Source organism: Betta splendens, chromosome 10 (assembly GCF_900634795.4).
Source record: "Betta splendens chromosome 10, fBetSpl5.4, whole genome shotgun sequence".
Classification (NCBI taxonomy): domain Eukaryota; kingdom Metazoa; phylum Chordata; class Actinopteri; order Anabantiformes; family Osphronemidae; genus Betta; species Betta splendens.
This window is the reverse complement of record NC_040890.2, coordinates 4,175,350-4,196,137: the sequence shown is the minus strand read 5'-3', so window position 1 is coordinate 4,196,137 and position 20,788 is coordinate 4,175,350. Positions and strand designations below refer to the sequence as shown.

The 20,788-nt window shown below is 47.5% G+C and overlaps 1 protein-coding gene across 1 annotated transcript; it reads right to left on the bottom strand.

The window, feature by feature from the left end:
- Window positions 1–4,386: 4,386 nt before the first annotated feature.
- On the bottom strand, window positions 4,387–15,967 carry pcdh10b (protocadherin 10b). Its single transcript, XM_029165288.3, has 5 exons — window positions 12,908–15,967; window positions 12,500–12,558; window positions 12,316–12,422; window positions 8,631–8,788; window positions 4,387–6,106 (listed from the first exon to the last, which is right to left on the bottom strand). The coding sequence occupies exons 1-5, from the start codon at window positions 15,437–15,439 to the stop codon at window positions 6,053–6,055; spliced, it is 2,910 nt and encodes a 969-aa protein (XP_029021121.1). The 5' UTR covers window positions 15,440–15,967; the 3' UTR covers window positions 4,387–6,052.
- Between the last annotated feature and the right edge of the window lie 4,821 nt (window positions 15,968–20,788).

The following is a 20,788-nucleotide window of genomic DNA, read 5'->3' as shown; positions in this document are numbered from 1 at the left end:
CGGAGAAGAGGCTTACTTCAGCTCCTAATAATGCACAGAACTCCTTCCAAAAAAGGGACACGACCCCCTGTCTTAGACGATGTCTTTCAGGAACCCGTGAAGCCAGAATACGTGCTCCAGCATGGCCTGGGCGGTCTGCTTAGCCGAGGGCAACTCGGGCAAGGCGATGAAATGAGCCAGGCGGTAGAAATGCTCAACAACAGTCATTACAGTAGTCTTGCCATGGGACCACGGCGGCGAGGGGCCAGAGAGACCCTGCAAGGCGTTGATGCATGGGTTTATGAGCAGCGCAGGTAGGACATGAAGCTACGTACTCACGGACATCCCTTTTCATGGATGGATCCCAAAAATGGCTCCCCACCACGAATGGTGTCCGTCCGGGTGAAATTACCTTTCCCTGGAGGACCAAAGAGGCGGTTAGGTGGGCAAGAAGGTAAGGTTGGCAGACCCCAGATGGCATCCTAGACTTGCTTCTCGATGGACCAGAAGACAGCCCGGACCAAGCAGCCGCAAGGGAGAATGAAGCCAGGGTCTTCTGGATCTCTTAACATTGTGGATTTGTGACAAGGCATTGGGTTTGCCGTTCTTGGAACCTGGGCGATATGAGAGGTGGAAATGAAATCTGTTCAAAAAAAAAATGGTATGGTAAAAGTTGTCGAATCCGAGAAAGCGCTGCACATCCCGACGACACTGAGGCACGGGCCACTTGTTCACCGCCCGCGTCTTGGCCAGGTCCATCTGTATTTGTCCCTGGGAGATTTATACTCCTTGAAGTTGAAGTGAGTTTCTCTAGAAGTGCATCCCTTACTTAGATTTCTTGCTACAGGCCTGTATTAGTTAGACATGATCTAACTAACAGCTACAGTTTTTGACCAATCAAATGTCCAAGCAATAGGCAGACATCTCAGTATTCAGTTTAGCTATTTGAGAGCTTATTGATTGACAGGGGTATTGGAGCAGGATTAGATGAATACTTCTGCACTATTTTAAAAGTTTAAAAGGTATGAGGTAAGTACAAGTGTGTGTCTGTGTGCGTGCGTGCGTGCGTGCATGCGTGCATGCGTGTGTGTCAGGCATTTGACCTGTCATTTGTATTGTTAAACAGGTTGTCATCTTGACGACTTCTCACAGTTGTGCTGTTGTCATGGAAACTGTTAGTGAAGGGTGAAGGCTGAGTTGGAAGGCTGCTAAAAAGGCTTTTGCCATCAAAGCCAAAATTGTAATAACTGAATATATATATATATATATATGGCTTCTTCGGGAGCATCATCAAATAGAATACAAGTATGACCACCACTAAGTGATGTATGTATGGATGTGACAGCCGCTCTGTAGCAATCTATCCATCCAATGAAAATAAAAAACATCCCATGTTACAAAAGTGAGTGAAAAATTTCATGTCTTGAGATTTGTATAATGTATTAAATGGCGTCTGTATCCTAAGCCTGAGAAAAAGAAAAGTGTCTCTATTTCTTTCAATGAGACAAAAAAATAACAAAAATGTAATAAAAGCAATAATGTCACTAATAACATATAACATTTTTATACTTCCATGATTCTATAGTTCAGCATTTTTGGCAGTAGTTGGGTGCTGAAAATGTGCTAAAGAATAAAGAAATAGAAAAAAAGATTACCTGCAGAAAAATCACTGTGAATGTTGAAATATCGAATGTGATCCTGGAGAATTACTGAAAGCTGAAAAACCTCAAAACCATGGATGAAAGTAGCTGAACAGAAAATAAAAGAGATAGAGGATGGAAGGGAAAAATTGTTACATTTTAAATTGGAAAAAGCTGAAATAATTTGGTGGACTTGGTGAAATGACATTCCAGGTTTGCTGAAATTAGCTGAATAGCCATTTCAATTCATAAAACAAATCTTAAACAAGGTGATACTCATACAGTATCAAACATTGTTTGTAACCAGCACAATGTTTAAGTAGCGGGAACATTTCTCAGCATTCACTTCAGTTACAAGATGTTATTATGTGGCTTTAGGAAATCAGGGTCATAAAAGTAAATGGAAATAATCACAATTATTCAGCCATAAGCTTCTTTGTTTGTTTTATTTGAAGTACCAGTTGATAATAAGCACTCAGTTCAACCATCTTAATGTCTAACAGGCACAACTTTCAATATTTAGCTGTTTGACATTGTGATAAATGTGTGTTTTTATTTTGAAAGGACATGGTGGTAGTATTAAAAGGACATGGTGCAGTACTAGAGGGAATTTTTAAAAATGGAGGAAGTTTTGTCAAATAATCTATTATTATTTCAATACTAACATAAACTTCAGCCTTTTGCTTGTTTGGATTAATGCCTTGTTCCTTACTAGCATTTTGGTTTGCACTTAGCAGAGCTCCACCACAGCTTAGCTCCTCCTACTACCTTTTTGTGTGCGACTTGTGTTTCCTACTTGACCTACTGGTTACCTGTCATTACTGAACCTGTTCCATCTCCCTGTGATGACACTGCTCTTACTTCTCTCTCCCACAGACTGGACCTCCTTCTACCTGCAGCTGCCAGAGAATTTTATTAACATTGCTTAAACTGACTTTGTTGCTAACGTGGTAACTAAGCAGAGATGAAACTGGTGGTGGCAGCCTACACCCACATCCACAAGCTCAGACCCACACACTGGACCCGTTCATGTTCATGGAGGTCAGGCCTGGCTGGTAACATGTGACAGAGGAGCCCAATGAAGCAGAACCACCACCAGCCTCCAGAGCCCTGCTTGTGTTAGCAGGTACAGTAGGTTGGAGGTTTCGCTCTTTGTACCATTTTCTTTTTTTTGTTAAATGTTGTGACTGTAATTTCAAATTGATGACTTGACAAACATTCTTCATCCAGCATGTTTATGTTTCCTCCTCTGAGTTTAATGAAGAACACAGGTTGTTTTATCCCCTTCTCGCTCTACTTATCCGTGTCTCTATTCTTCTTCAGCTCCTGCTTTCCCCACATCTCAGCTCTGTCTTTTTTGGAGGCCTTTGATGTGATTACTGTGTCATTGTTGGACTGAGATTACTCGACTCAAAGGACGCAGTGATGAGGTTCAAACAACCGTCTGTGAATTTATTCTCGATAAATGGGATAATTTCTCAAAAGGCAAGCTGTGGAGTCACCTTGTTTCCCATCACAGAGCACCACGAGCTCAGAACCCTGGTCAGAGCTCTCAAGCCTTCAGCTACCGAATGAGGTTCTTTGCAACTACGACACTGGTCTGTCTGCCAGTCTCTACACATCTGATGTGTCGCAAATAGCAAGGAGAAATAGAACTGTAGGAAAAGCGCTCTGTAAACATCACATCAATGTTGCATGTAATTGACCTGCTGCACAACCTGCAGTGAGAAAACTCAAACTAACAGAAAATCCTTTAAACATAGAAAAATTGGTAACAACTTCCTGTCAGTAAAATCAGTGTAATTAGTAGATTAATAATAAAACTAAGCACATTCAGGAAGCTCCACCTTAGTATTTAGTGTAGTATTGTCCTGTGACTGTAATAAATGAAATGCCAAGAATAGAAAAAAGTTACGAAATATGAGTCAGATGCCAAATGATAAAATAGTTTCCTGAATTCTCCATAAGCACCCTTCACGCAGACCATCCAGTCTGTGGCATCTGCAAAAGAGCAGAAAAAGTCCAGGCTCCTAAAAGCACCTTTGCCTTTGTAAACTTGGTATCACGTCCTCCACTGCCCCCAGTCCAAGCAGCTCAACACACACACAATAGTCTCTGTCTCTGACTCCAGCTCGCTTCACTATCTTTGTTTGGAGAATTAGGGGAAGTCTGCTTCTTTTTGTTCTTCTCCTAAATTGGTTTTCATTATATTCCACTGATTTTTCTCATTTGGAGCCTAGTGTGTCTGAGAATTCAAGCATTTGGTTTGTGACAGATTAACATTGAGTAGAGGTCAAATATAACAGAACATAGATGTAATTATACTCGGCCCAACCTTTGTCCAGCTCCGTCCTTGTTCCGTCGCATCGGAACACTTCACATCATCGCTTCCTGCTTTTTGTCAGACTATGGTCAACATTACATCACTTTTCTACACACTAAAAAATCAAAGTACAGGAATGTACCTAAAAGGGTACAAGGTTTTGTAGCTTTGTTTCTTGAAAAACCCAATGTAGACAATCAGATACTTGAAATACATAGGTATTACATCAGGGGGCAGCAGTTAATTAGAGGGTACTTTTGTACTTGTGTGCCCCGTAAGGATTCTTCTGGGGCGACAGAGCTTGTGTGGTCTTTTGGTATATTGGTATATATATTGTATTTGGTATATTTGGTATACTTTGATTTCTTAGTGTGAAGAAACAACAAAGACTTTGTCTAACAAACATGAATATTTAGTGTGTAGAGGAAACTAAGCAGGACAACATCTGTATCAAAGCTTTATTACAGCTGCATCAACTTCAGACTAATGAACACACAGACCTCCTCTGCTGCTCTGAGTGGGTCACAGAACGCGTCTCAATTTGACAGCGCGTGACATGTTTGAGGTCACCGCCATCTATTTGCCTCCAATCATGAGTGTATTTATGTGTGCGTGCGTGTGTGTATATGTATATATATATATATATATATATATATATTATCATAATACATACCTATACTGGTTTGTACCTAATATTTTAACATAGAACACATTTTTAAAGAAATAATGGTAAGCTCATAGAGCCAGAAAGTGTTTAAATTATTATTGTAAAATTATTGTACAGTTTAAAATTGTTATTACACAACAGGCCTCTGAATCCCATTTTAAAACCCTCCACACAGTGAGACCAGAGGCTCTGAACCCGGGTCCTCAGGGACCGTGTCCTGCCTGGTTTCCAGCGGTCCCTGCAGAACTGCTACTTATCTTCCAACTGCTGATTACAGTACCTGAACACACCCAACCTGGGTAATGAGCCGTGGGCCGGTGGGGGTTGCTGAGAAGCCACGTTAGTGCAAGCTGATATTATAATAGCTAAGTCCCTCAAATAAAAGCATGAGACCTCCATTTCCTGCATTTTTCTGTTTATTGTTGACATATCGGCATGTTTGTATACCGTGTTTAATAATGTGTGTAATATGTGAGAAAAGAACATGTATTTACTGGATCCCAAAGGCTTTTATAAAACATCTTTTTGTTGATTCTCCAGGCTCTAAATGGACCTTTAACTTCCTGCTTCCAGTGGCAGCTTGTTTTTATTTATAGACATAGAAAAGAATGAAATGTCAAACAATGACACGTTGGGTTTTACGCTGGCTGAGGCTGTTTTGTCTCACTTTGTGGCTCCCACTGGGGGAACACGCTGTGTTCGGGCCTAGAGTCAAACCTGTGAATCAGAAAGTGGAACCCAGCAAATGGAGCGTTCCCTTAGAACAAACAGATATAGATAAATCTGTATATGGACTTTTATATTCAGCTTTAAACTTTTAAAGGAGTATAATAAACACATCTCACACATGATAGAAACTACTGAAGAGTGTAGGTCAAACACTGTCGCAGCCCACAATGTGGTGAACAAACCAAACCAAACCAAACCAAACCAAGAAAAGAATGAGTTCCTTACAAATTACAGTAGATTGTAACAGAGACACCCGAACCACAGAACCTAGTAACGTAACCTAAACTGTGGTCTTGCATTTTGAAATGCACAAACATGTTCCTGTACAATTTGGCGTCTCTCTGTGAGCACACACACACTAAAGGGCTCAGTGGTGCTTTGAGTTCAGTGATCAGTTTATTTGTATACATCAATACTGTAAACAGGCACACACTCCTTGTGATGCTTCTCAGTCCTGCTGAGATAAAGGTAAGTAAGGCTCCATCTATCGTTCTCCTCAGCGTCCGTCCTCCTCAGCGTCCGTCCTCCTCAGCGTCCGTCCTCCTCAGCCCGGCAGTGATCCAAGAAATTCCAGAGACTTTTTTCCTTGAGAGGGTCGTTTCTTGTTGTGTTTGCAGTCATAATGGTTTGGATTTCTGACTGGTTGAGGATGTGTGTGATGGAGGGCAAGGTTCTGTTTTATGGCCTTTGTTGTCGGGGAGTGATTATACAAAGTCACGTAGTGTCCGAAAAGTCCATGTGAAAGGAGCTAGCAAAGCCTTTTCCCCGCTGCAGAAAGAGAAACAAAAGCACGGGTTAGTGGCAGAAGCCGGAGCATCGGGCCTTGTTCACCCTCACATCGCTCAGCTGCTTCCGTTTACTAATGTGAAATGACTAATGTGTGACTGTACATGGGAGTAGCAGGGGCGTAAAATGGTGACTGACTCTCCTCACTGCTGCCTGGGTTTCGTGACGGTAATGGATCCTTTGTGCCTCTCAGCCCAACTGCTCAGTTCGAAACGGACCTGGCCCCAGGTTGGTCATTGAGTCCTCCTCCTCCCCAAACCCCCCCACCCACCCAGGCTGTGACTGTCCCCCTCCTCCAGCCTCCACCCCTCCCTGGACTCATTAGTATAAGCCCCTCAGTGATCTGCTCTGGGACGAACAAGTGGCAGTGATCGTGGGAAAGGCAGCAACATTAGGAGCCCTTCACTTGAAGTGCTGCAACATAAGCATTTAATAAGTGGAACCATAGCAACCGTCAGAAGCATCAAAGGGGAACTGAGCAGATGAAAGGAAACAGAAATGATCAGCGTTTACAACATGAACTTGTTTACTGCTCAATGTTTGATGTTTGCTGACAGGAAATGTTGATCAGACATAGATGGTTTTTATTTGTGTCACTCAGGACCGACTCCAGCAGAACGAGCCACTGGGTCACATGACTCATTGCGAAGAAGATGCTCTGCAGCTGCGCATTCATTCCTTTCTGATCTCATTCATCATCTAATCGTTCTTTAAGTGGTGCTTCCATCCTCACCTACATTTCACTAGTTTAGTTTATTGTAAGTGATCTGACACATTAGATCTTTTAGAAGGACTTTCATGGTTGAGTGGATTCAACCATTCATTGGTTCATTGGACTACTGAATAGATACTGTATGAATAATGTGTACATGTGAATATGTTTCTTACCTCTAGTCTAATATTGGTAAAATGTTACAGCTAATCAGTCTTGACTCATTTTCTCTATTCTTTGACCCAACGTTAAAATATCCCCCCTGTGGGTCGAACAAAGGTTCATCTTATCTTATGGTTTTATGTTCATTATCAGCACAGACGTCCCTACAACCGTAACACGACTGATGTCTGTATTCGTCCCTCACCACATATGACATAATAATTTTGTAGTCTGTTTAGAATAAAATTGACTTCATTCTTTATCGTGTGTAGACTTTCTGTACATGTCAGCTCATCTCTCACATCCATGAATTGGTCAAGATGAATTCAATGAGTCGTAAAAACATCTGTTCTCTAGAACAGTCAGAGGTAAAACAAGCACTAAAACTGGATTGTTTGAATTTATTATTAGTTATTTTAATATTTGGATTTATTACTTCCTTCCATCCTAAGGGACAGAATAAAAGCATTTCTAATAATATCTGTAATATATACTGCATATAATAATAGACTACAATGTAGAATGTCCCACTGCTGAAAAACATGGATGCGCATAGATCTCTACTTTAGATTAGATGATGAAATAAGACATTTTACAACTTTAAACAACAACAGAGCAGCTTGTGCAACTGCGGCTGGTTTTAATTGCTTTGTACAGGTGCTTCACTCAATAATAATGATTTTTTTTTGTATAAAAATCTAAATATTCCTAAAAGAAAATCTTATAACTAAAAATTCATAATAATTTTAGTTTTAAAGATGAGGGGATTCATAAAATGAATGAGTGTCCTGCAACGAACCTTTAGTCCAGTATCAGTTGATGTGAATGTTTATAATACATATGCAAAATAATAAAACATTACTGTATTTAAGAACAACCAAATTCTTTCTGCACGTCCTAACATCACATAGCCGCTGTTTGGAACCACGGTGTTGGAGTGTGATAACAGTCTAAGCTTCGTCAGAGCGGGGACTCCTCAGGCAAATTATAATTAAGTATTATCACCAAACTGCAGTGAGGATGAATCTCTTTGTGGCCTTTGAAGGAGAGTTGAGAAACAGTGATTCCTTGGGAGTTTGCTTTTTTTTTCTCCTTAATTCAAAAACATTTTTTGATTTTCTGCTCTAATGCAGTAGTTTTAATTCAGTTCAATTTATTTACATAACGCAGTTTCACAATAAATGTAACTCATTACATTTAAAGGCCCTTCACACAGTGCATTAATGCTGGATTCAAACACACCCCTATATAAAGCAGAACATGCGTCACTGATGGACAATTCATAGCATCCTTTCCACCAACAGAGGGGAAATGCAGCCCTCCAGCACATAACTGCTTTGGAAGAGTCAAACACTAAGAGTTAAAGTGAAATGCGAGCCAACCCAGGAACATTCAATTTGGAATCCCTTTTTAAACCGAACACCAAATCAGAATCAAAGTGGGCATTTAGGCCCCGGCTAAGCAATACTCACTTAAACAAGCCCTGGAGCTAGGCAAAATAGCCTCCAACTCTGTCCTCTCTAGGGAGCCGTGATGGAGACCTGGGTGATGGTGGAGGTTTGGACTGATAGATGTCTCTTTGCCAAAGGTAGAAAACGACCTATCGGCCGTTTGCTCGGTGCTTTCAAATACCTCTGTGTCTGGGACCGAGTCCATTCCAGGCACGTGGAGGTTGCTGCGGTAGTCTGGGCCCTGGTGCCCATCGGAGGGCACGAAGCTTGGCATCCAGCAGCGATCGGAGTGGCCCAGGGCCTTACACTCCTCTGTGCAGTTAGAGAAAAGGTCAGCGCCTGCAGGGGAGGGAGGAGGAAAAAAGTTTCCATATAGATATAAAAACTGATATTGTTTGAGAAAATCATTTGTTAAAGATCAAAGCAGACGAACTGAGTTAGCAGGACTTAGCTGTTGGGCTATTTAGGTCGAGTGTGAGCCTTACGCCAAACAGTGTTTTCATTGCCCCATATGTTTTTTGGTGCAGGGTCTAGATCCTGCGTATGCATGTTTTTTGAAACTTAAATCCGCTTGTGTATGTGTCTGAGTCGCTGTTTGTGGCTAAAATCTGTACTGTCCAGCTCGGCTATCTGCCGCTAATCCCTATGAATACAGACTGATTAGGCTAAGACCGCTGCGTCTCAGTAAGCTGTGTGTGTGTGTGTGTGTGTGTGTGTGTGTGTGTGTGTGTGTGTGTGTGTGTGTGTGTGTGTGTGTGTGTGTGTGTGTGTGTGTGTGTGTGTGCGCGCGCGCTGCCTGCAGCAGTCAGCAAACGGGGAATTTGCTTTGTTACAAAGCGGATTAATTTGGCTTGCCGTCACTAACAGCTTGGAAAAGTGCCCAGTGTCCTATCAAGAGGAGAGGGTTTCTTATTAAATATTAACCAACACGCCATAAATACGCCATCACATTACATTTTAATACGGCCTCTCACACAGGAGCAAACAACTGAATGCACAGCGTGAGCACAGACACACTTCATCAGACAGACAGAAGCAACAAACCAACTAGTTTCCATAACGTTTGCATTACGTTACAGGAGACGTGACGTTCAGGTGCACTCTGCTTTTATTGTTGTGATGACATGATGCATTTACCAACATTAACCTCTAATTCTAACCTTACACCTGAAGGCTCATCTCAGTCAGGACCAGCCGAATGTCCTCACTCTGCTAGGGAAATGCTTTACATAATGGACCGAGCGCAAACCCTGAGCTGTGCTTAAAATGTAGATATAGATTATGGTTAATTCTGTTATCGCCTTCAGTTTTTTCAGAGCAAACACTTGGTATGAAGCTGCTTCCACCTGCAGGGAACAGTATGTGCCGAGCACTTGAAAACACGACTCGCACTAATCCGGACGCGAGCAGAGACGGCCGACGGGGGAGGAAGGGGGAGGAGGGGGGAGGGGGGGTCTAATGCAATCTTAAAGCTCACTGACCCTCGTTATTTCTGACGCTTCATCTCCTTTTAGCATTCTGCACAGCATTGGTGCAGGGCAAATGCAAAGTCTCCATAATAACCTTCATTTGGTAATTGGTATGCAGAGGTCTGAGAAATGAATTACAGATTAGTGAGCTGTTACCACGGTGATAACATGAACTGCAAGCCAAGTGCTGGAGTGGGGGTGGTTAACTGTGACTCCATCTTCCCCAAGTGTGTGACATTGCCTCCTTTGATAAGTAACACTGATAATATGCAATAAACACACGTGGCGGGACTGTTTAATGGCATCTGCACAGGATGCCGGAGGCAGCGGGGATGAGAGGAGACGAAAAGGAGACGCACAAAAAGGAAGCACAAAATGTCCTGACTGCTACGGAACGTGCAAAAAAAGCCTTGCACAAAAAAATGCAACAGAAACGATTTCTGATGTGAGATTTATCAGACTGGTGACTGGAAACAATCCCAGTCCAGCATGTTACATTCAAGTAGAGCAATTACTGTACATTTGTTATATTCAGAAAAAAAGCCACAAAGATCAGTAATTAATCACCATTTTCTGTATTAAAGTGCTTATTTTGTGGTTTTTTGCACTTCTTGAATTCATTTAAACCTTAAACATTTCAGCTGCTCATGTCACGCAATCGTTTGTTCCCTTGTTGTTTTATGCAGAATTACGTTTAAAAAAGGCAAAAGGACCATGATTACTCCACAGCACAGCACAGATAAAGCAGCGGCAGCAGCAGCGGCGGTGCTGTCGTAGCAGCACAGGAATATGTGTGTGTCATTGTGTTTTAAGCGGAATAAATAGAAAGCGCTGCCACGGCATCACCTGAACACGGGAAACGCTTCCATTAGCAGCTGTGTCCAGCCGGTGACTTGTTCTCTATAATTACGTATATCCTGTTTAGCCGCGCGCTTGATGTAAAACTGATTGGCTTTTGATCAGGGAGGCAGCGCGCGCATGGCCTGAAGCAGCGGAAAACGCAGCCAGCAGCAGAAGAAAGAACGCAAATCTTTGTCAACACAAAACACAACGACAAGCCGAGCAAAAGCAAGAACGGGCAGAGAAACGCCGGGCGCTGAGGGTAAACCGCGCTTAATGGCTTAAACAAATCCTATTGTCCCATTCGTCTGCCAATATTATTTCACGTGAACGCTGTAATTCACAACAAACTAATTTAGTGCGTCCAGACAACAATATGGTCCAATAAATCAGATTACACAAACAAAATATGACTCTGGAAAAGAAGGATCAGGCCGATGCGCTGGTGAAGAGGAGAGGAGGCGAACAAAGCGCAGTGATGGATTACACGCGCACAACATTAGCATTTATTAAACATGATGCAATTCAAGGGAATGGCAAACTTGATTATGGCACAGGGAACGAAGGCCGCGTCCCGTTCCCAGCACCGCCGGCCGCTAAGCCACGCTATCAATTATCCTGATCAAACAAAGACTTAAGGTCCAGCAAATAATCTGGTTAAAGCACTAATCTGGCCGATAACTCTGCAACAAGTAACCGAATCCTATTTGCCACACCAAGGGTACTCAAAGTCAGCAGCACAGGTACAGGAGGCTCCGCCAGGCTGAGAGGGAGGGGGGAATGTAGCTCCCTCAGTGTGAGCACCACCAGCTGCAGCAACATGCTCTGTACCTTATGGTTACTTCTCTTAAGAAATGTATTTATGTGGTGGCTATTCTCTGTCCCACGAGCCCCATGATGATGCTGATGATGAAGGCCAGAACTCAGCACACGACCTGTGATGGAAGCGTTTAGGCAGAGAACGATGGTCGTGTAGGAAGGAGGAGAAGGAGGAGGGAGAGGAGGAGGAGGAGCACACCAGCCGCAGCAGTGTCGCGTGGTGAATGGACGAAGGGACCAGTGAATCGAGCGTTTTGTTTGCTGCAGCCACAACCTGTTGGGCCCGTGGTCGTTGAAAAGCCGCTCACGTCCCCCGGAGCGGCCTCCGGCTCTGATGCGGCCGAGCTCACAGGCAGCAGGCTCCTCATTAAGGGCTGCAGCGGGATTCGTTCACCGTGCGTCCGAACCAAAGGGGACGGTCTGACCGGCCCTTCACGCCAGCACAGGCTCCGCCCCTCACAAAGGGGACGGCCTGACCCGGCCCTTCACGCCAGCACAGGCTCCGCCCCTCACAAAGGGGACGGCCTGACCCGGCCCTTCACGCCAGCACAGGCTCCGCCCCTCACAAAGGGGACGGCCTGACCCGGCCCTTCACGCCAGCACAGGCTCCGCCCCTCACAAAGGGGACGGCCTGACCCGGCCCTTCACGCCAGCACAGGCTCCGCCCCTCACAGCAGACGCACACCTCTGTCACCTCCACTAACTCCACACAACGCGACGATGCGGCGGCGTACGAACCCGAGGAGTGGCCCCGGTTGGTGGCGTCGTGGTCGCTGTCTCCCTGCTCGCTGTCGCCGTGGCCGCTGTCCTTGGAGCTGACCAGGTCGGCCTCCTGGAAGGCGGAGCTGAAAGCACACAGCACAGAGTGTCTTTACTGTACGTCGGTGGGACGCCGGTCAACGAGCTCACCGGCGGCGCTCACCTGTTGACGCGCCGCGGCCTGTCCACCAGGTAGTTGAGCTCAGCCCGTTGGTGTTTGGTCTGAAACAGAGGGAGCTGTCACTCACGCAGCTTACGTAACGCGATGAGCGCGGGGGGAGAGGGGCCAGACGCGACGCGAGCGCGGCGCCGGCCGGCCGGCGAACGGGCCTGAGCCGGGCCCAGTGGGACGTGTGGAGGAGGAGACGCAGCTGCCCGGTTCTGGAGTGGCCCGCTTGGTCTCCAGGGAGACCAGCCTCCAGCCACCCAACACTATCTAACTTGTCTCCCTCTTGGTTTTTAATCAGTTCAAAGACTCACAAGCATAAATTCCGTAACGTCCCCGAGGATTTTCAGAAGCAAAAACTCAGCTAATCACAGTGTTTTACAGCTTTTATGGGGGAAATCTCACCTCGTTTGATAAAATGCTGCCGTTGGATATGATGTCGGGCTGCTGGTCCGTGTAGCCGGTCACGAGGGCCCCGCACAGGTTGTGGTCGGTGTCGGCGCTCCTGGACGGGCTGCACGGCTTCAGGAACATGAGGTCGGTTTTGGCGGACTCTGGGGTCAGACACACCTGATAGCAGTAGTTCTGGTTCTGGTGGTGGGAGCCGAAGCTCCCCGACTCCTCCACGGGGACCTGGGCCGCCCCCGGCCCGCTGCCGCCGGCCGCGCTCTGCACCAGCATGATGTCGGACTTGCTGAGCTTCTTCTTGCGGGCCCGGCTCTGGCGCGAGCAGCACACGCCGCAGCCCAGGCAGCAGTCGCTGCTCAGGCACGTGTAGATGTTGAGCTTCTTGTCCTTCTGGCAGCGCACGGCCAGCGCGATCATGACCAGGAGGAAGACGAAGGAGATGGAGCCCAGGGCGATGATGAGGATGAGCGTGAGGTCCAGGGCGCCGTCTTTGGCCACGGCGGCGCCCTCCTGGCGCCCGCCGCCGCCGCCGCCGCCGCCGCCGTGGCCTTCCGCCACGCTGTCCACCAGCGCCACCAGCACGCTGGCGCTGGAGGAGAGCGGCGGCTGGCCGTGGTCCCGCACCTCGATCAGCAGCTCGTACGCCTGGTGGGGGTCCCGCTTGGCCGACACCCGCCTCGCCGTCCGCAGCTCGCCCGTCCTCCAGTCCATGCGGAACATGCCGTTCTCGTTGCCCCTCTGGATGCTGTAGGACAGACGGGCGTTCTCGCCGTCGTCCGCGTCCATGGCGACCACGCGGGTCACCAGGTACCCGGGCTCCGCTGAGCGCGGCAGGGGCTCCTTGGCGGTGCCGTTCTTCCCCAGCGGGCCCAGCACCAGCGGGTTGTTGTCGTTCTGGTCCACGATGATGACTTTGACGGAGGCGTTGGCGCAGAGCGCGGGGGTGCCCGCGTCTCTGGCCTGGACCACGAAGGTGAAATCCTTCAGCTGCTCGTAATCAAAGGACCTCAGCGCGTACAGGTACCCTGTCTCCTCGTTGATGGACACGTAGGTTTTGACGGACATGCCCTGAATGTCGCACTCTAATATGGAGTAGCTGATGAGCGCGTTCTGCCCGATATCCGGGTCCAGGGCCGTCACGGAGTGGATGTAGGCCCCCGGCACGTTGTTCTCGGCCACATACACGTCGTACATGGGCTGCGTGAACGTGGGCGCGTTGTCGTTCTCATCGGACACCTGGAGCCGGATGGATTTGCTGGTGGCGAGCGACGGCGTCCCTTTGTCGCGCGCCACCACCGTGACGGAGTAGGAGTCTGCCTGCTCCCGGTCCAACGGGCCGTCGGTCACTATGGTGAAGTAATTTCTAAAAGACGACTTTAACTTGAACGGGACGTCCCCGAGGATTTCCACGTGGATCTGTCCGTTTTCCTCCGAGTCCCGGTCCGTCACGCTGAGCAGCGCGATGACGGTACCGGGAGCCGCCTTCTCACTCACCGACTCCGTGACGGTGCTGAACAGGATCTCCGGGGCATTGTCGTTGACGTCGGCCACTTTGACGAGCACTTTGCAGTGCGCGGGCACGGCGTTCGGTCCTAAATCCTTGGCCTGGACGAAGATCTGGTAGAGGCTGCTCTCCTCGAAGTCCACTTCGCCGCGCACCTCGACGCGCCCGGTGCGCGCGTCTATGCCGAACAGGTCCTTGACGCGGCCGGAGATGTGGTTGCTGAAGGCGTAGACGATCTCCCCGTTGAGCCCCTCGTCCAGGTCGGTGGCGTTGAGCTGGATGACGAGCGTGCCGACGGGCGCGTTCTCGGGCAGACTCGCCGTGTACACGGGCTGGTCGAACACCGGCACGTTGTCGTTGGAGTCGAGCACCTTGACCACCAGCAGCGCGGTGCCGGTCCGCGGAGGCTGCCCGCCGTCCACCGCCGTCAGCACGTAGCGGTGCGCCGCCTGCTGCTCCCGGTCCAGCTGCTTCTCCAGCACCAGCTCGGCGAACTTGTTTCCGTCCGACTGGGTCTGCACGTCGAGGTAAAAGTAGTTGTTGGTGGTGATGTCGTACGTGCGTAAAGCGTTGGAGCCCACGTCCGGGTCGAACGCGCTCTCCAGCGGGAACCGCGTGCCCGGAGTCGCGCTCTCGGAGATTTCTACCGTGATGTCGGTCTCCGGGAAGCTCGGCGGGTTGTCGTTAATATCCACCACCTCGATTTCGACCCGAAACAGCTCCAGCGGGTTGTCTAAGAACACTTCGATGTTGAGCTGGCAGCTGGCGCCCTGTTTGCAGATGTGCTCCCGGTCCATCTTCTCGTTAACGAACAGGACGCCGTTCTCCAGGTTGACCTCCAGGTACGGGGTGCGGGAGCTGGGCACCACCTGGAAGCGGCGGGAGGCGAGCTTCGTGAGGTCCAGCCCCAGGTCCTCGGCGATATTCCCCACCAAGGTGCCGTGGTCCGCCTCCTCCGGCACAGAGTAGCGTATCTGGGAGAGCGCTCCATCCGTGATGCACAGGACAACGAACAGCACAATCATCGCCGGGAAAACAAGCGCACTTCGATTAAAAAAAACTTTTTATTCCCCGTTAACGGTCAAATGGGAATTTCCATCGCCCATTTCAGTCTGGAGGTAAAACTCTCCAAATTGCGTAAAGGAGTTTCCGAGATGCATTTGACGTGCGGGGACGTCTGTCCCATTAATGTACAATCATTTAAAAAATCACTGTAGAGTCTTTATTACTATTATTAATATTATAGCTGTGCCGTCTTGCTTTTTATCGGAGTCTCGGGGCAGCGACGGCGCACGTTCCAATGCAGCGCAGCGCAAAAAAAAAAAAAACAGTAACGCTGGGAAGTTGGAATAAAACAATAATCCGTATAAAAACAGCAGGCGCGCGTTCACTGTGTGCCGGTGTCTGGTTTGAAAAGCTTCGGCAGACGTGTCCTCTTGGTTCTCCGTCCGCTTCCTTTGCGCACCGCGCGTGCCTCGCTGCGCTCTCCGCCACTCCGCTCCTCACTGCCGCCGTTCACTCAACTGTTTGCTTTTTTTTCCCCCGCATCGTCCCGCCTCCCCGTTGCCCCCGCGACTGGAAATCACGCCGAGAGCCCTCCCTGATTGGATGACAGCGGTGCCCGTCAACGTCCGCTCGGCACAAGTCTCCCTCGCCGTGGTCCGTTTCCCTCGCAGCTCGGACGCGCATCGTTTTAATATACTTGACCCAGGTTAAACGGCAGGTAGATAGCGGCACGTGCGTCATGACAGTGACGCCATCGGGGTCAGAAGCTGGTTCCACGTTCCACCAAACCCAACCAGTGGGTCCACAGTGTGTAGAGAAGTTGTTGACTTGAACAGGCCGGACTGGGTCAATGCCTGCACGCGTTCTATGTGAATGTACAGAGCCATTCACCCGCTGCCTTCAGGTTCGGACTGTATCATTACGGGGAGTAGTGGGGACGTTATCATTCATTCCTCCGGCCAGCGGGAGCTGCGCGCGCCTCACATGACACCTAGCGGCCACGTTTATCAACGGCGCGGTGTGAGAGCGTGTTTCACATGATCCAGGGAGCAGACCTGGTCCAGAGCGCTGCTGGCTGCGGTTTGTGGAAAGACCAAACGCCCGGAACTCAAGTAATGGCTCGGTTCCGCATTAAGGTCAGAACTACGTGAGATCTGCGGACAGAACGGTCGTTCGTGGGCTCGCTGGTTCCGTTATCATTGGGTCTGAACTCTGTGCTGTGTTCATGGTGAAAGTGTTCTAATGAAGACCACCAGGACCACGAGGCTTCGGCAGCGCGGCCGAGGTGAAGCTCCCGCTCTTCTGTTCATTTCGTCCACTCTTTTTGTGAAGCAACAATTCATTTGGCCTAACGGGTCGTTTGTGCGTGTACAGCGAGATCAGTGGGTTTATGACTGTTGAATAGAGCGAGTGCGCCCCCCTGTGGACAAACACAGCACTACAGCACACAGAGCGCACTGTGCGCCTCCGTATCCATGTGCTCAGTCCAGAATCATGTCCACGAGACACAGCATCAGTGGAAGCTTCACTCACAGACATAAACAGGCCATGGAGGAGAGACAGAAAGGTTATACCTTTATTTGTTATAATAACCCAAAATCTGTTCTAACACTAGCCTACTGTAGCTGTTCATACCTGATAGTAAAAAAACCTGGAGCCCCTTCTTATTATTTCTTCTTCTGTATTTATTTTTTCCCCCTATCGCTAATAAACCGGGTTGCACCCCTCACTCTTCCCATCTTGGGAGCAAACATTTCTCAAAACAAGTTAAACGCCTTTCCTTAAACAGGGTCGTCCAGGAAAACGTCCGACACACAAGAATCGGCACAACATTCACTCAAACTTGGTCATCGTTTCTCCTCATCGTTAGCATTTATCCTCCTGAGCGAGATCCAGCAGGAGCAGAACAGCACTCAGAACCTGGCTTCTTGGTCAGAACATGGCTGATGATCACAGCAGATCACTGTGGCTCGGCAGTAAAATCAAAAGGAACATGTAAAAATGGTCAGCTGATGAGGCGGGTACCGAATGAGACGGGGAACCAGGAACGGGGAGAGGAACCTGACAGGGGGAGGGGCTAAGGTGGGAGCGTCAAAAGCAACGACGTCACACGGCGGATCACGACACGAGGAGAAGCGACGGGGACCAGAGTCATGTCTGAAGACAAACACTGGGTCCACGTCTGTTGTCTGTGAGGCACAGAGTCGCTGCCATAGAAAGGAAGGACAACAATTGCCAGGTCCCAGTCTAATATCTACGTTCCTGCAGCATCTGTCTCAAACACGGCAGTTTGTGAAAGGTTCACACACCTGAACAAGACAAGTCAGTCTGAGGTGAAACAAACACCCAGTAACAGAGAGGAAGTACTTGAAGAGTGCAGTGTAGAGATACAGCCACAGACATAGAGCTCATTACGCAGTGTGTTGTTCTGTGGCTGATTCCACCACTGTCATGTGTGATGGTGGACACCACACGGAACACGAGAGTCACTTCCTTCCAATCAATGCTTTTAAGGCAGACTCGACTACATGCGCCTGTTTTATGAGTGTTACATCTGGGTCATTTTGCAACGCTGTCTTGTATTTTTCCCTGTTAGGTTGAATAATGGACAATAATAACAATAAAATATGATCGTTAATATGGAGTAAAACATATTATTACTCCTGAAGGTCTGAACAGATACGAGACCTTATAAATAAGTGCAGATAAATACAAACCGTGAACTGACCTCAAGGCACCGGTCAAGTCAGATTTAACACCTTACAAATTTAAATATACAACAAATCCCACAAGCGAGCTCTAATTAATAAATCAATACTTTACAGCGGAGGGGGGACGTGAGCCGTGTAGCAACACCAGCAGCTCAGGGCCCAACACCTTATTCTGCACGTGGCTGATTGAATCTGTGCTCTTTGGTCTTTTTGGCCTTGGACTCAGCTTCAGGACCTCTGTCTCACACACATCTGGCACATGCTGGCTTGGACTTCACGCCAGCAGGTGACTGGACAGTACGTACGGGTGGCGGCCCCAGCACTGAGCAGCGCGTGCCTCGATTTCTGATCGCCGATGGCCCAGTTTCCTCCACTGTCAAACACAAAGATTCTGCCGCCTCAGCTCAACAGCAAACGCAAAGGCTCACAGCCGTTGCTGCGCCAATGTGTGAAAACACAATGAAAAATGTGTGCGCTGCTGACGACCCTGATGTGTGTGTCATTACACACATACGAAGAGGAAGAATCAACCCTGTCAAACTGTGTAAGTCAGAAATCACAATTCATCTGTTTGCAGTACCTTCAGTATCCAGTGACCACCTGTTTTGTCTCCTCCCAGTCTGTACAAGACCAGTCTGGGCCTGAAGCATTATATTATTACGCCCTCAATGGTTTGAGCTTTGTTGAGTACCTTAAGGTGAATTATGTTGAGGTTTGGTCCTGTAAAAAATGATCAATTACTATGAATCAGTTGGACATTAATCTGTAGAAATCTAAACTCTCATTTATTTGCTTTATTACTCTGAGAGCAGTTAATAAAGGGCTGAATCCTCGCAGTTGAATAGGCACATGGCTCCTCCCCATCTCCCCTTCACACCATCATCATCTTGCTCCAATACAAACATAAGTAGCAACAAATTTAACATTTAGCTTAATTACTCTCATCCCTCCTCTTACTTGCTTTGGCTTAATTAATGGAATCAATAATTAATTGGAATATCCCCCTTTTAATTAATCTAGTTAGATTGGGGCTAATGAGTCATGTTAATTAAAACGACATGCCTGTATCTCCTGTGTGTGTCACAGATCAAACTCCGAAGTGATTTAACTATTGTTAATGAGTGGCTGCTGGTAACGAGCTCCCACCAACTCTGCCTGAAGCCATTACGCAGGAGCGTTCTGTTTATTTGGAAAGCAGCATCCATCCGTTACAGGGTTTGTCTCTTGAAACCCTTCTTAGACCAGAAGCCCACACTGGTTTTGGTCAAATGGTGGATGACCTGCACTTATATAGTACCTTTAGACCTTACTGGCACTTAAACACTGCTTCTCATTCACCCATTTACTCACAGTCCCACACTGATGGCAGAGCTGACTCACCAGTCTCACCCACCAAAATAAACAGTCCAGCTCCACAGAAATAAGCTTTTGAGTTCCATGCTTGGTCCAGTGTGCTACGCTGCTATGCACACATTTTCATGGTTGGCCATGGTTACAGTATATTAAGCTATGAATTAGACAAACTTGTTTAAATGACAAAAAAATCTGGAGGATAAAATTCAAACCCCTTCTCCTCCCTTTGAAGCTCTTAAACTCTGCAGCTTCATCTTCTCACAGCTCCTCATGCTTCTCTCTCAGAGCTGGTCGACAGGAGGTCGAGAGGTAGACAGGTAGGTCTAGAGGTTCTACATGTAGAATGGAGGTAGAGCCTTTAGCCACCAAGCTCCTCTGTGGAACCAGCTGTAGTTCAGGTTCGAGAAGCAGACACTTTCTCTACTTTAGGACCAGGCTAACTTGTAGGCTTCGAGTCTAATAATACTGCACGTCTCTATTTTGCAGTATTTGCCCATTCCCTCGCTTACTCCTTGTTCAGTTAATTTCTGGAAGGGACAACTTATGCTACAGTACCTCAGGCAGTGTGTGGTCAATATGTGCCAAGATGTTTTTAGTTAGTGGATAAATGTGCCAGCGGCCACTTTCTGCCACATAACCTAATAAATCCTTTGAAGGTCAATTTAGTTAACAGCAGTTATTGCCATGGTTGCATGATGGGGGTGCCAGTGTCCCTGGAAGATAGAAGGAGGGCAGAGCAGTAACAAACCAATAGCTGCATGTTCACACTAAACGCTGGCTGAGTGCACTATTAGTATTCATCCTTCATAGTAACCAGAGCCTCATCAGCCACAGGATCAAAGTTGTCTACATCCAGACACTCAACCATTATACGCATGCTTCTCCACATCTTGCAACAGCAGTAGTAGGATCACTTACAGTTTCTAGACTGTGCCAAAGAAATCCCTGGAGCTGCCACCACTTTGTGCTCCTTTTAAAGAGCACATTGACTTGGCAGTACTATTCCAGACTATAAACTAGTCTAGCAAAGGTCGTTTGAAGACGTCAACCTGGCACCTCCTCACAAGCCAGAAGTTCTTTCAAAGAGTTTCTCTATCTCATCACATTACTGACTTCCTCTTCTTCCCACAATAGAAATGCATTGAAATTAATGACTTAGAATTGCAGATGTTTCAGCTAAACTGATTTCTGCTGTGAACAAAGAGCCATAGAAGTTGTGGCCTACATGTAAACCTAGAAGCCTGAAAGAACAATGAACAATGGGCCACAAAGCCATCAACCATGGGAGGCCTCAGAGAAACATCA

What these genes read in the sequence shown, in the direction of transcription:
- pcdh10b (XM_029165288.3), bottom strand. Translation starts at nt 15,439, where the DNA reads ATGATTGTGCTGTTCGTTGTCCTGTGCATCACGGATGGAGCGCTCTCC. An exon ending in GCAGCATTTTATCAAACGAG is followed by an intron (nt 12,559 to 12,907) that starts GTGAGATTTCCC and finishes CCTCTGTTTCAG; the next exon opens with ACCAAACACCAACGGGCTGA. An exon ending in AGGCCGCGGCGCGTCAACAG is followed by an intron (nt 12,423 to 12,499) that starts GTGAGCGCCGCC and finishes GTGTGCTTTCAG; the next exon opens with CTCCGCCTTCCAGGAGGCCG.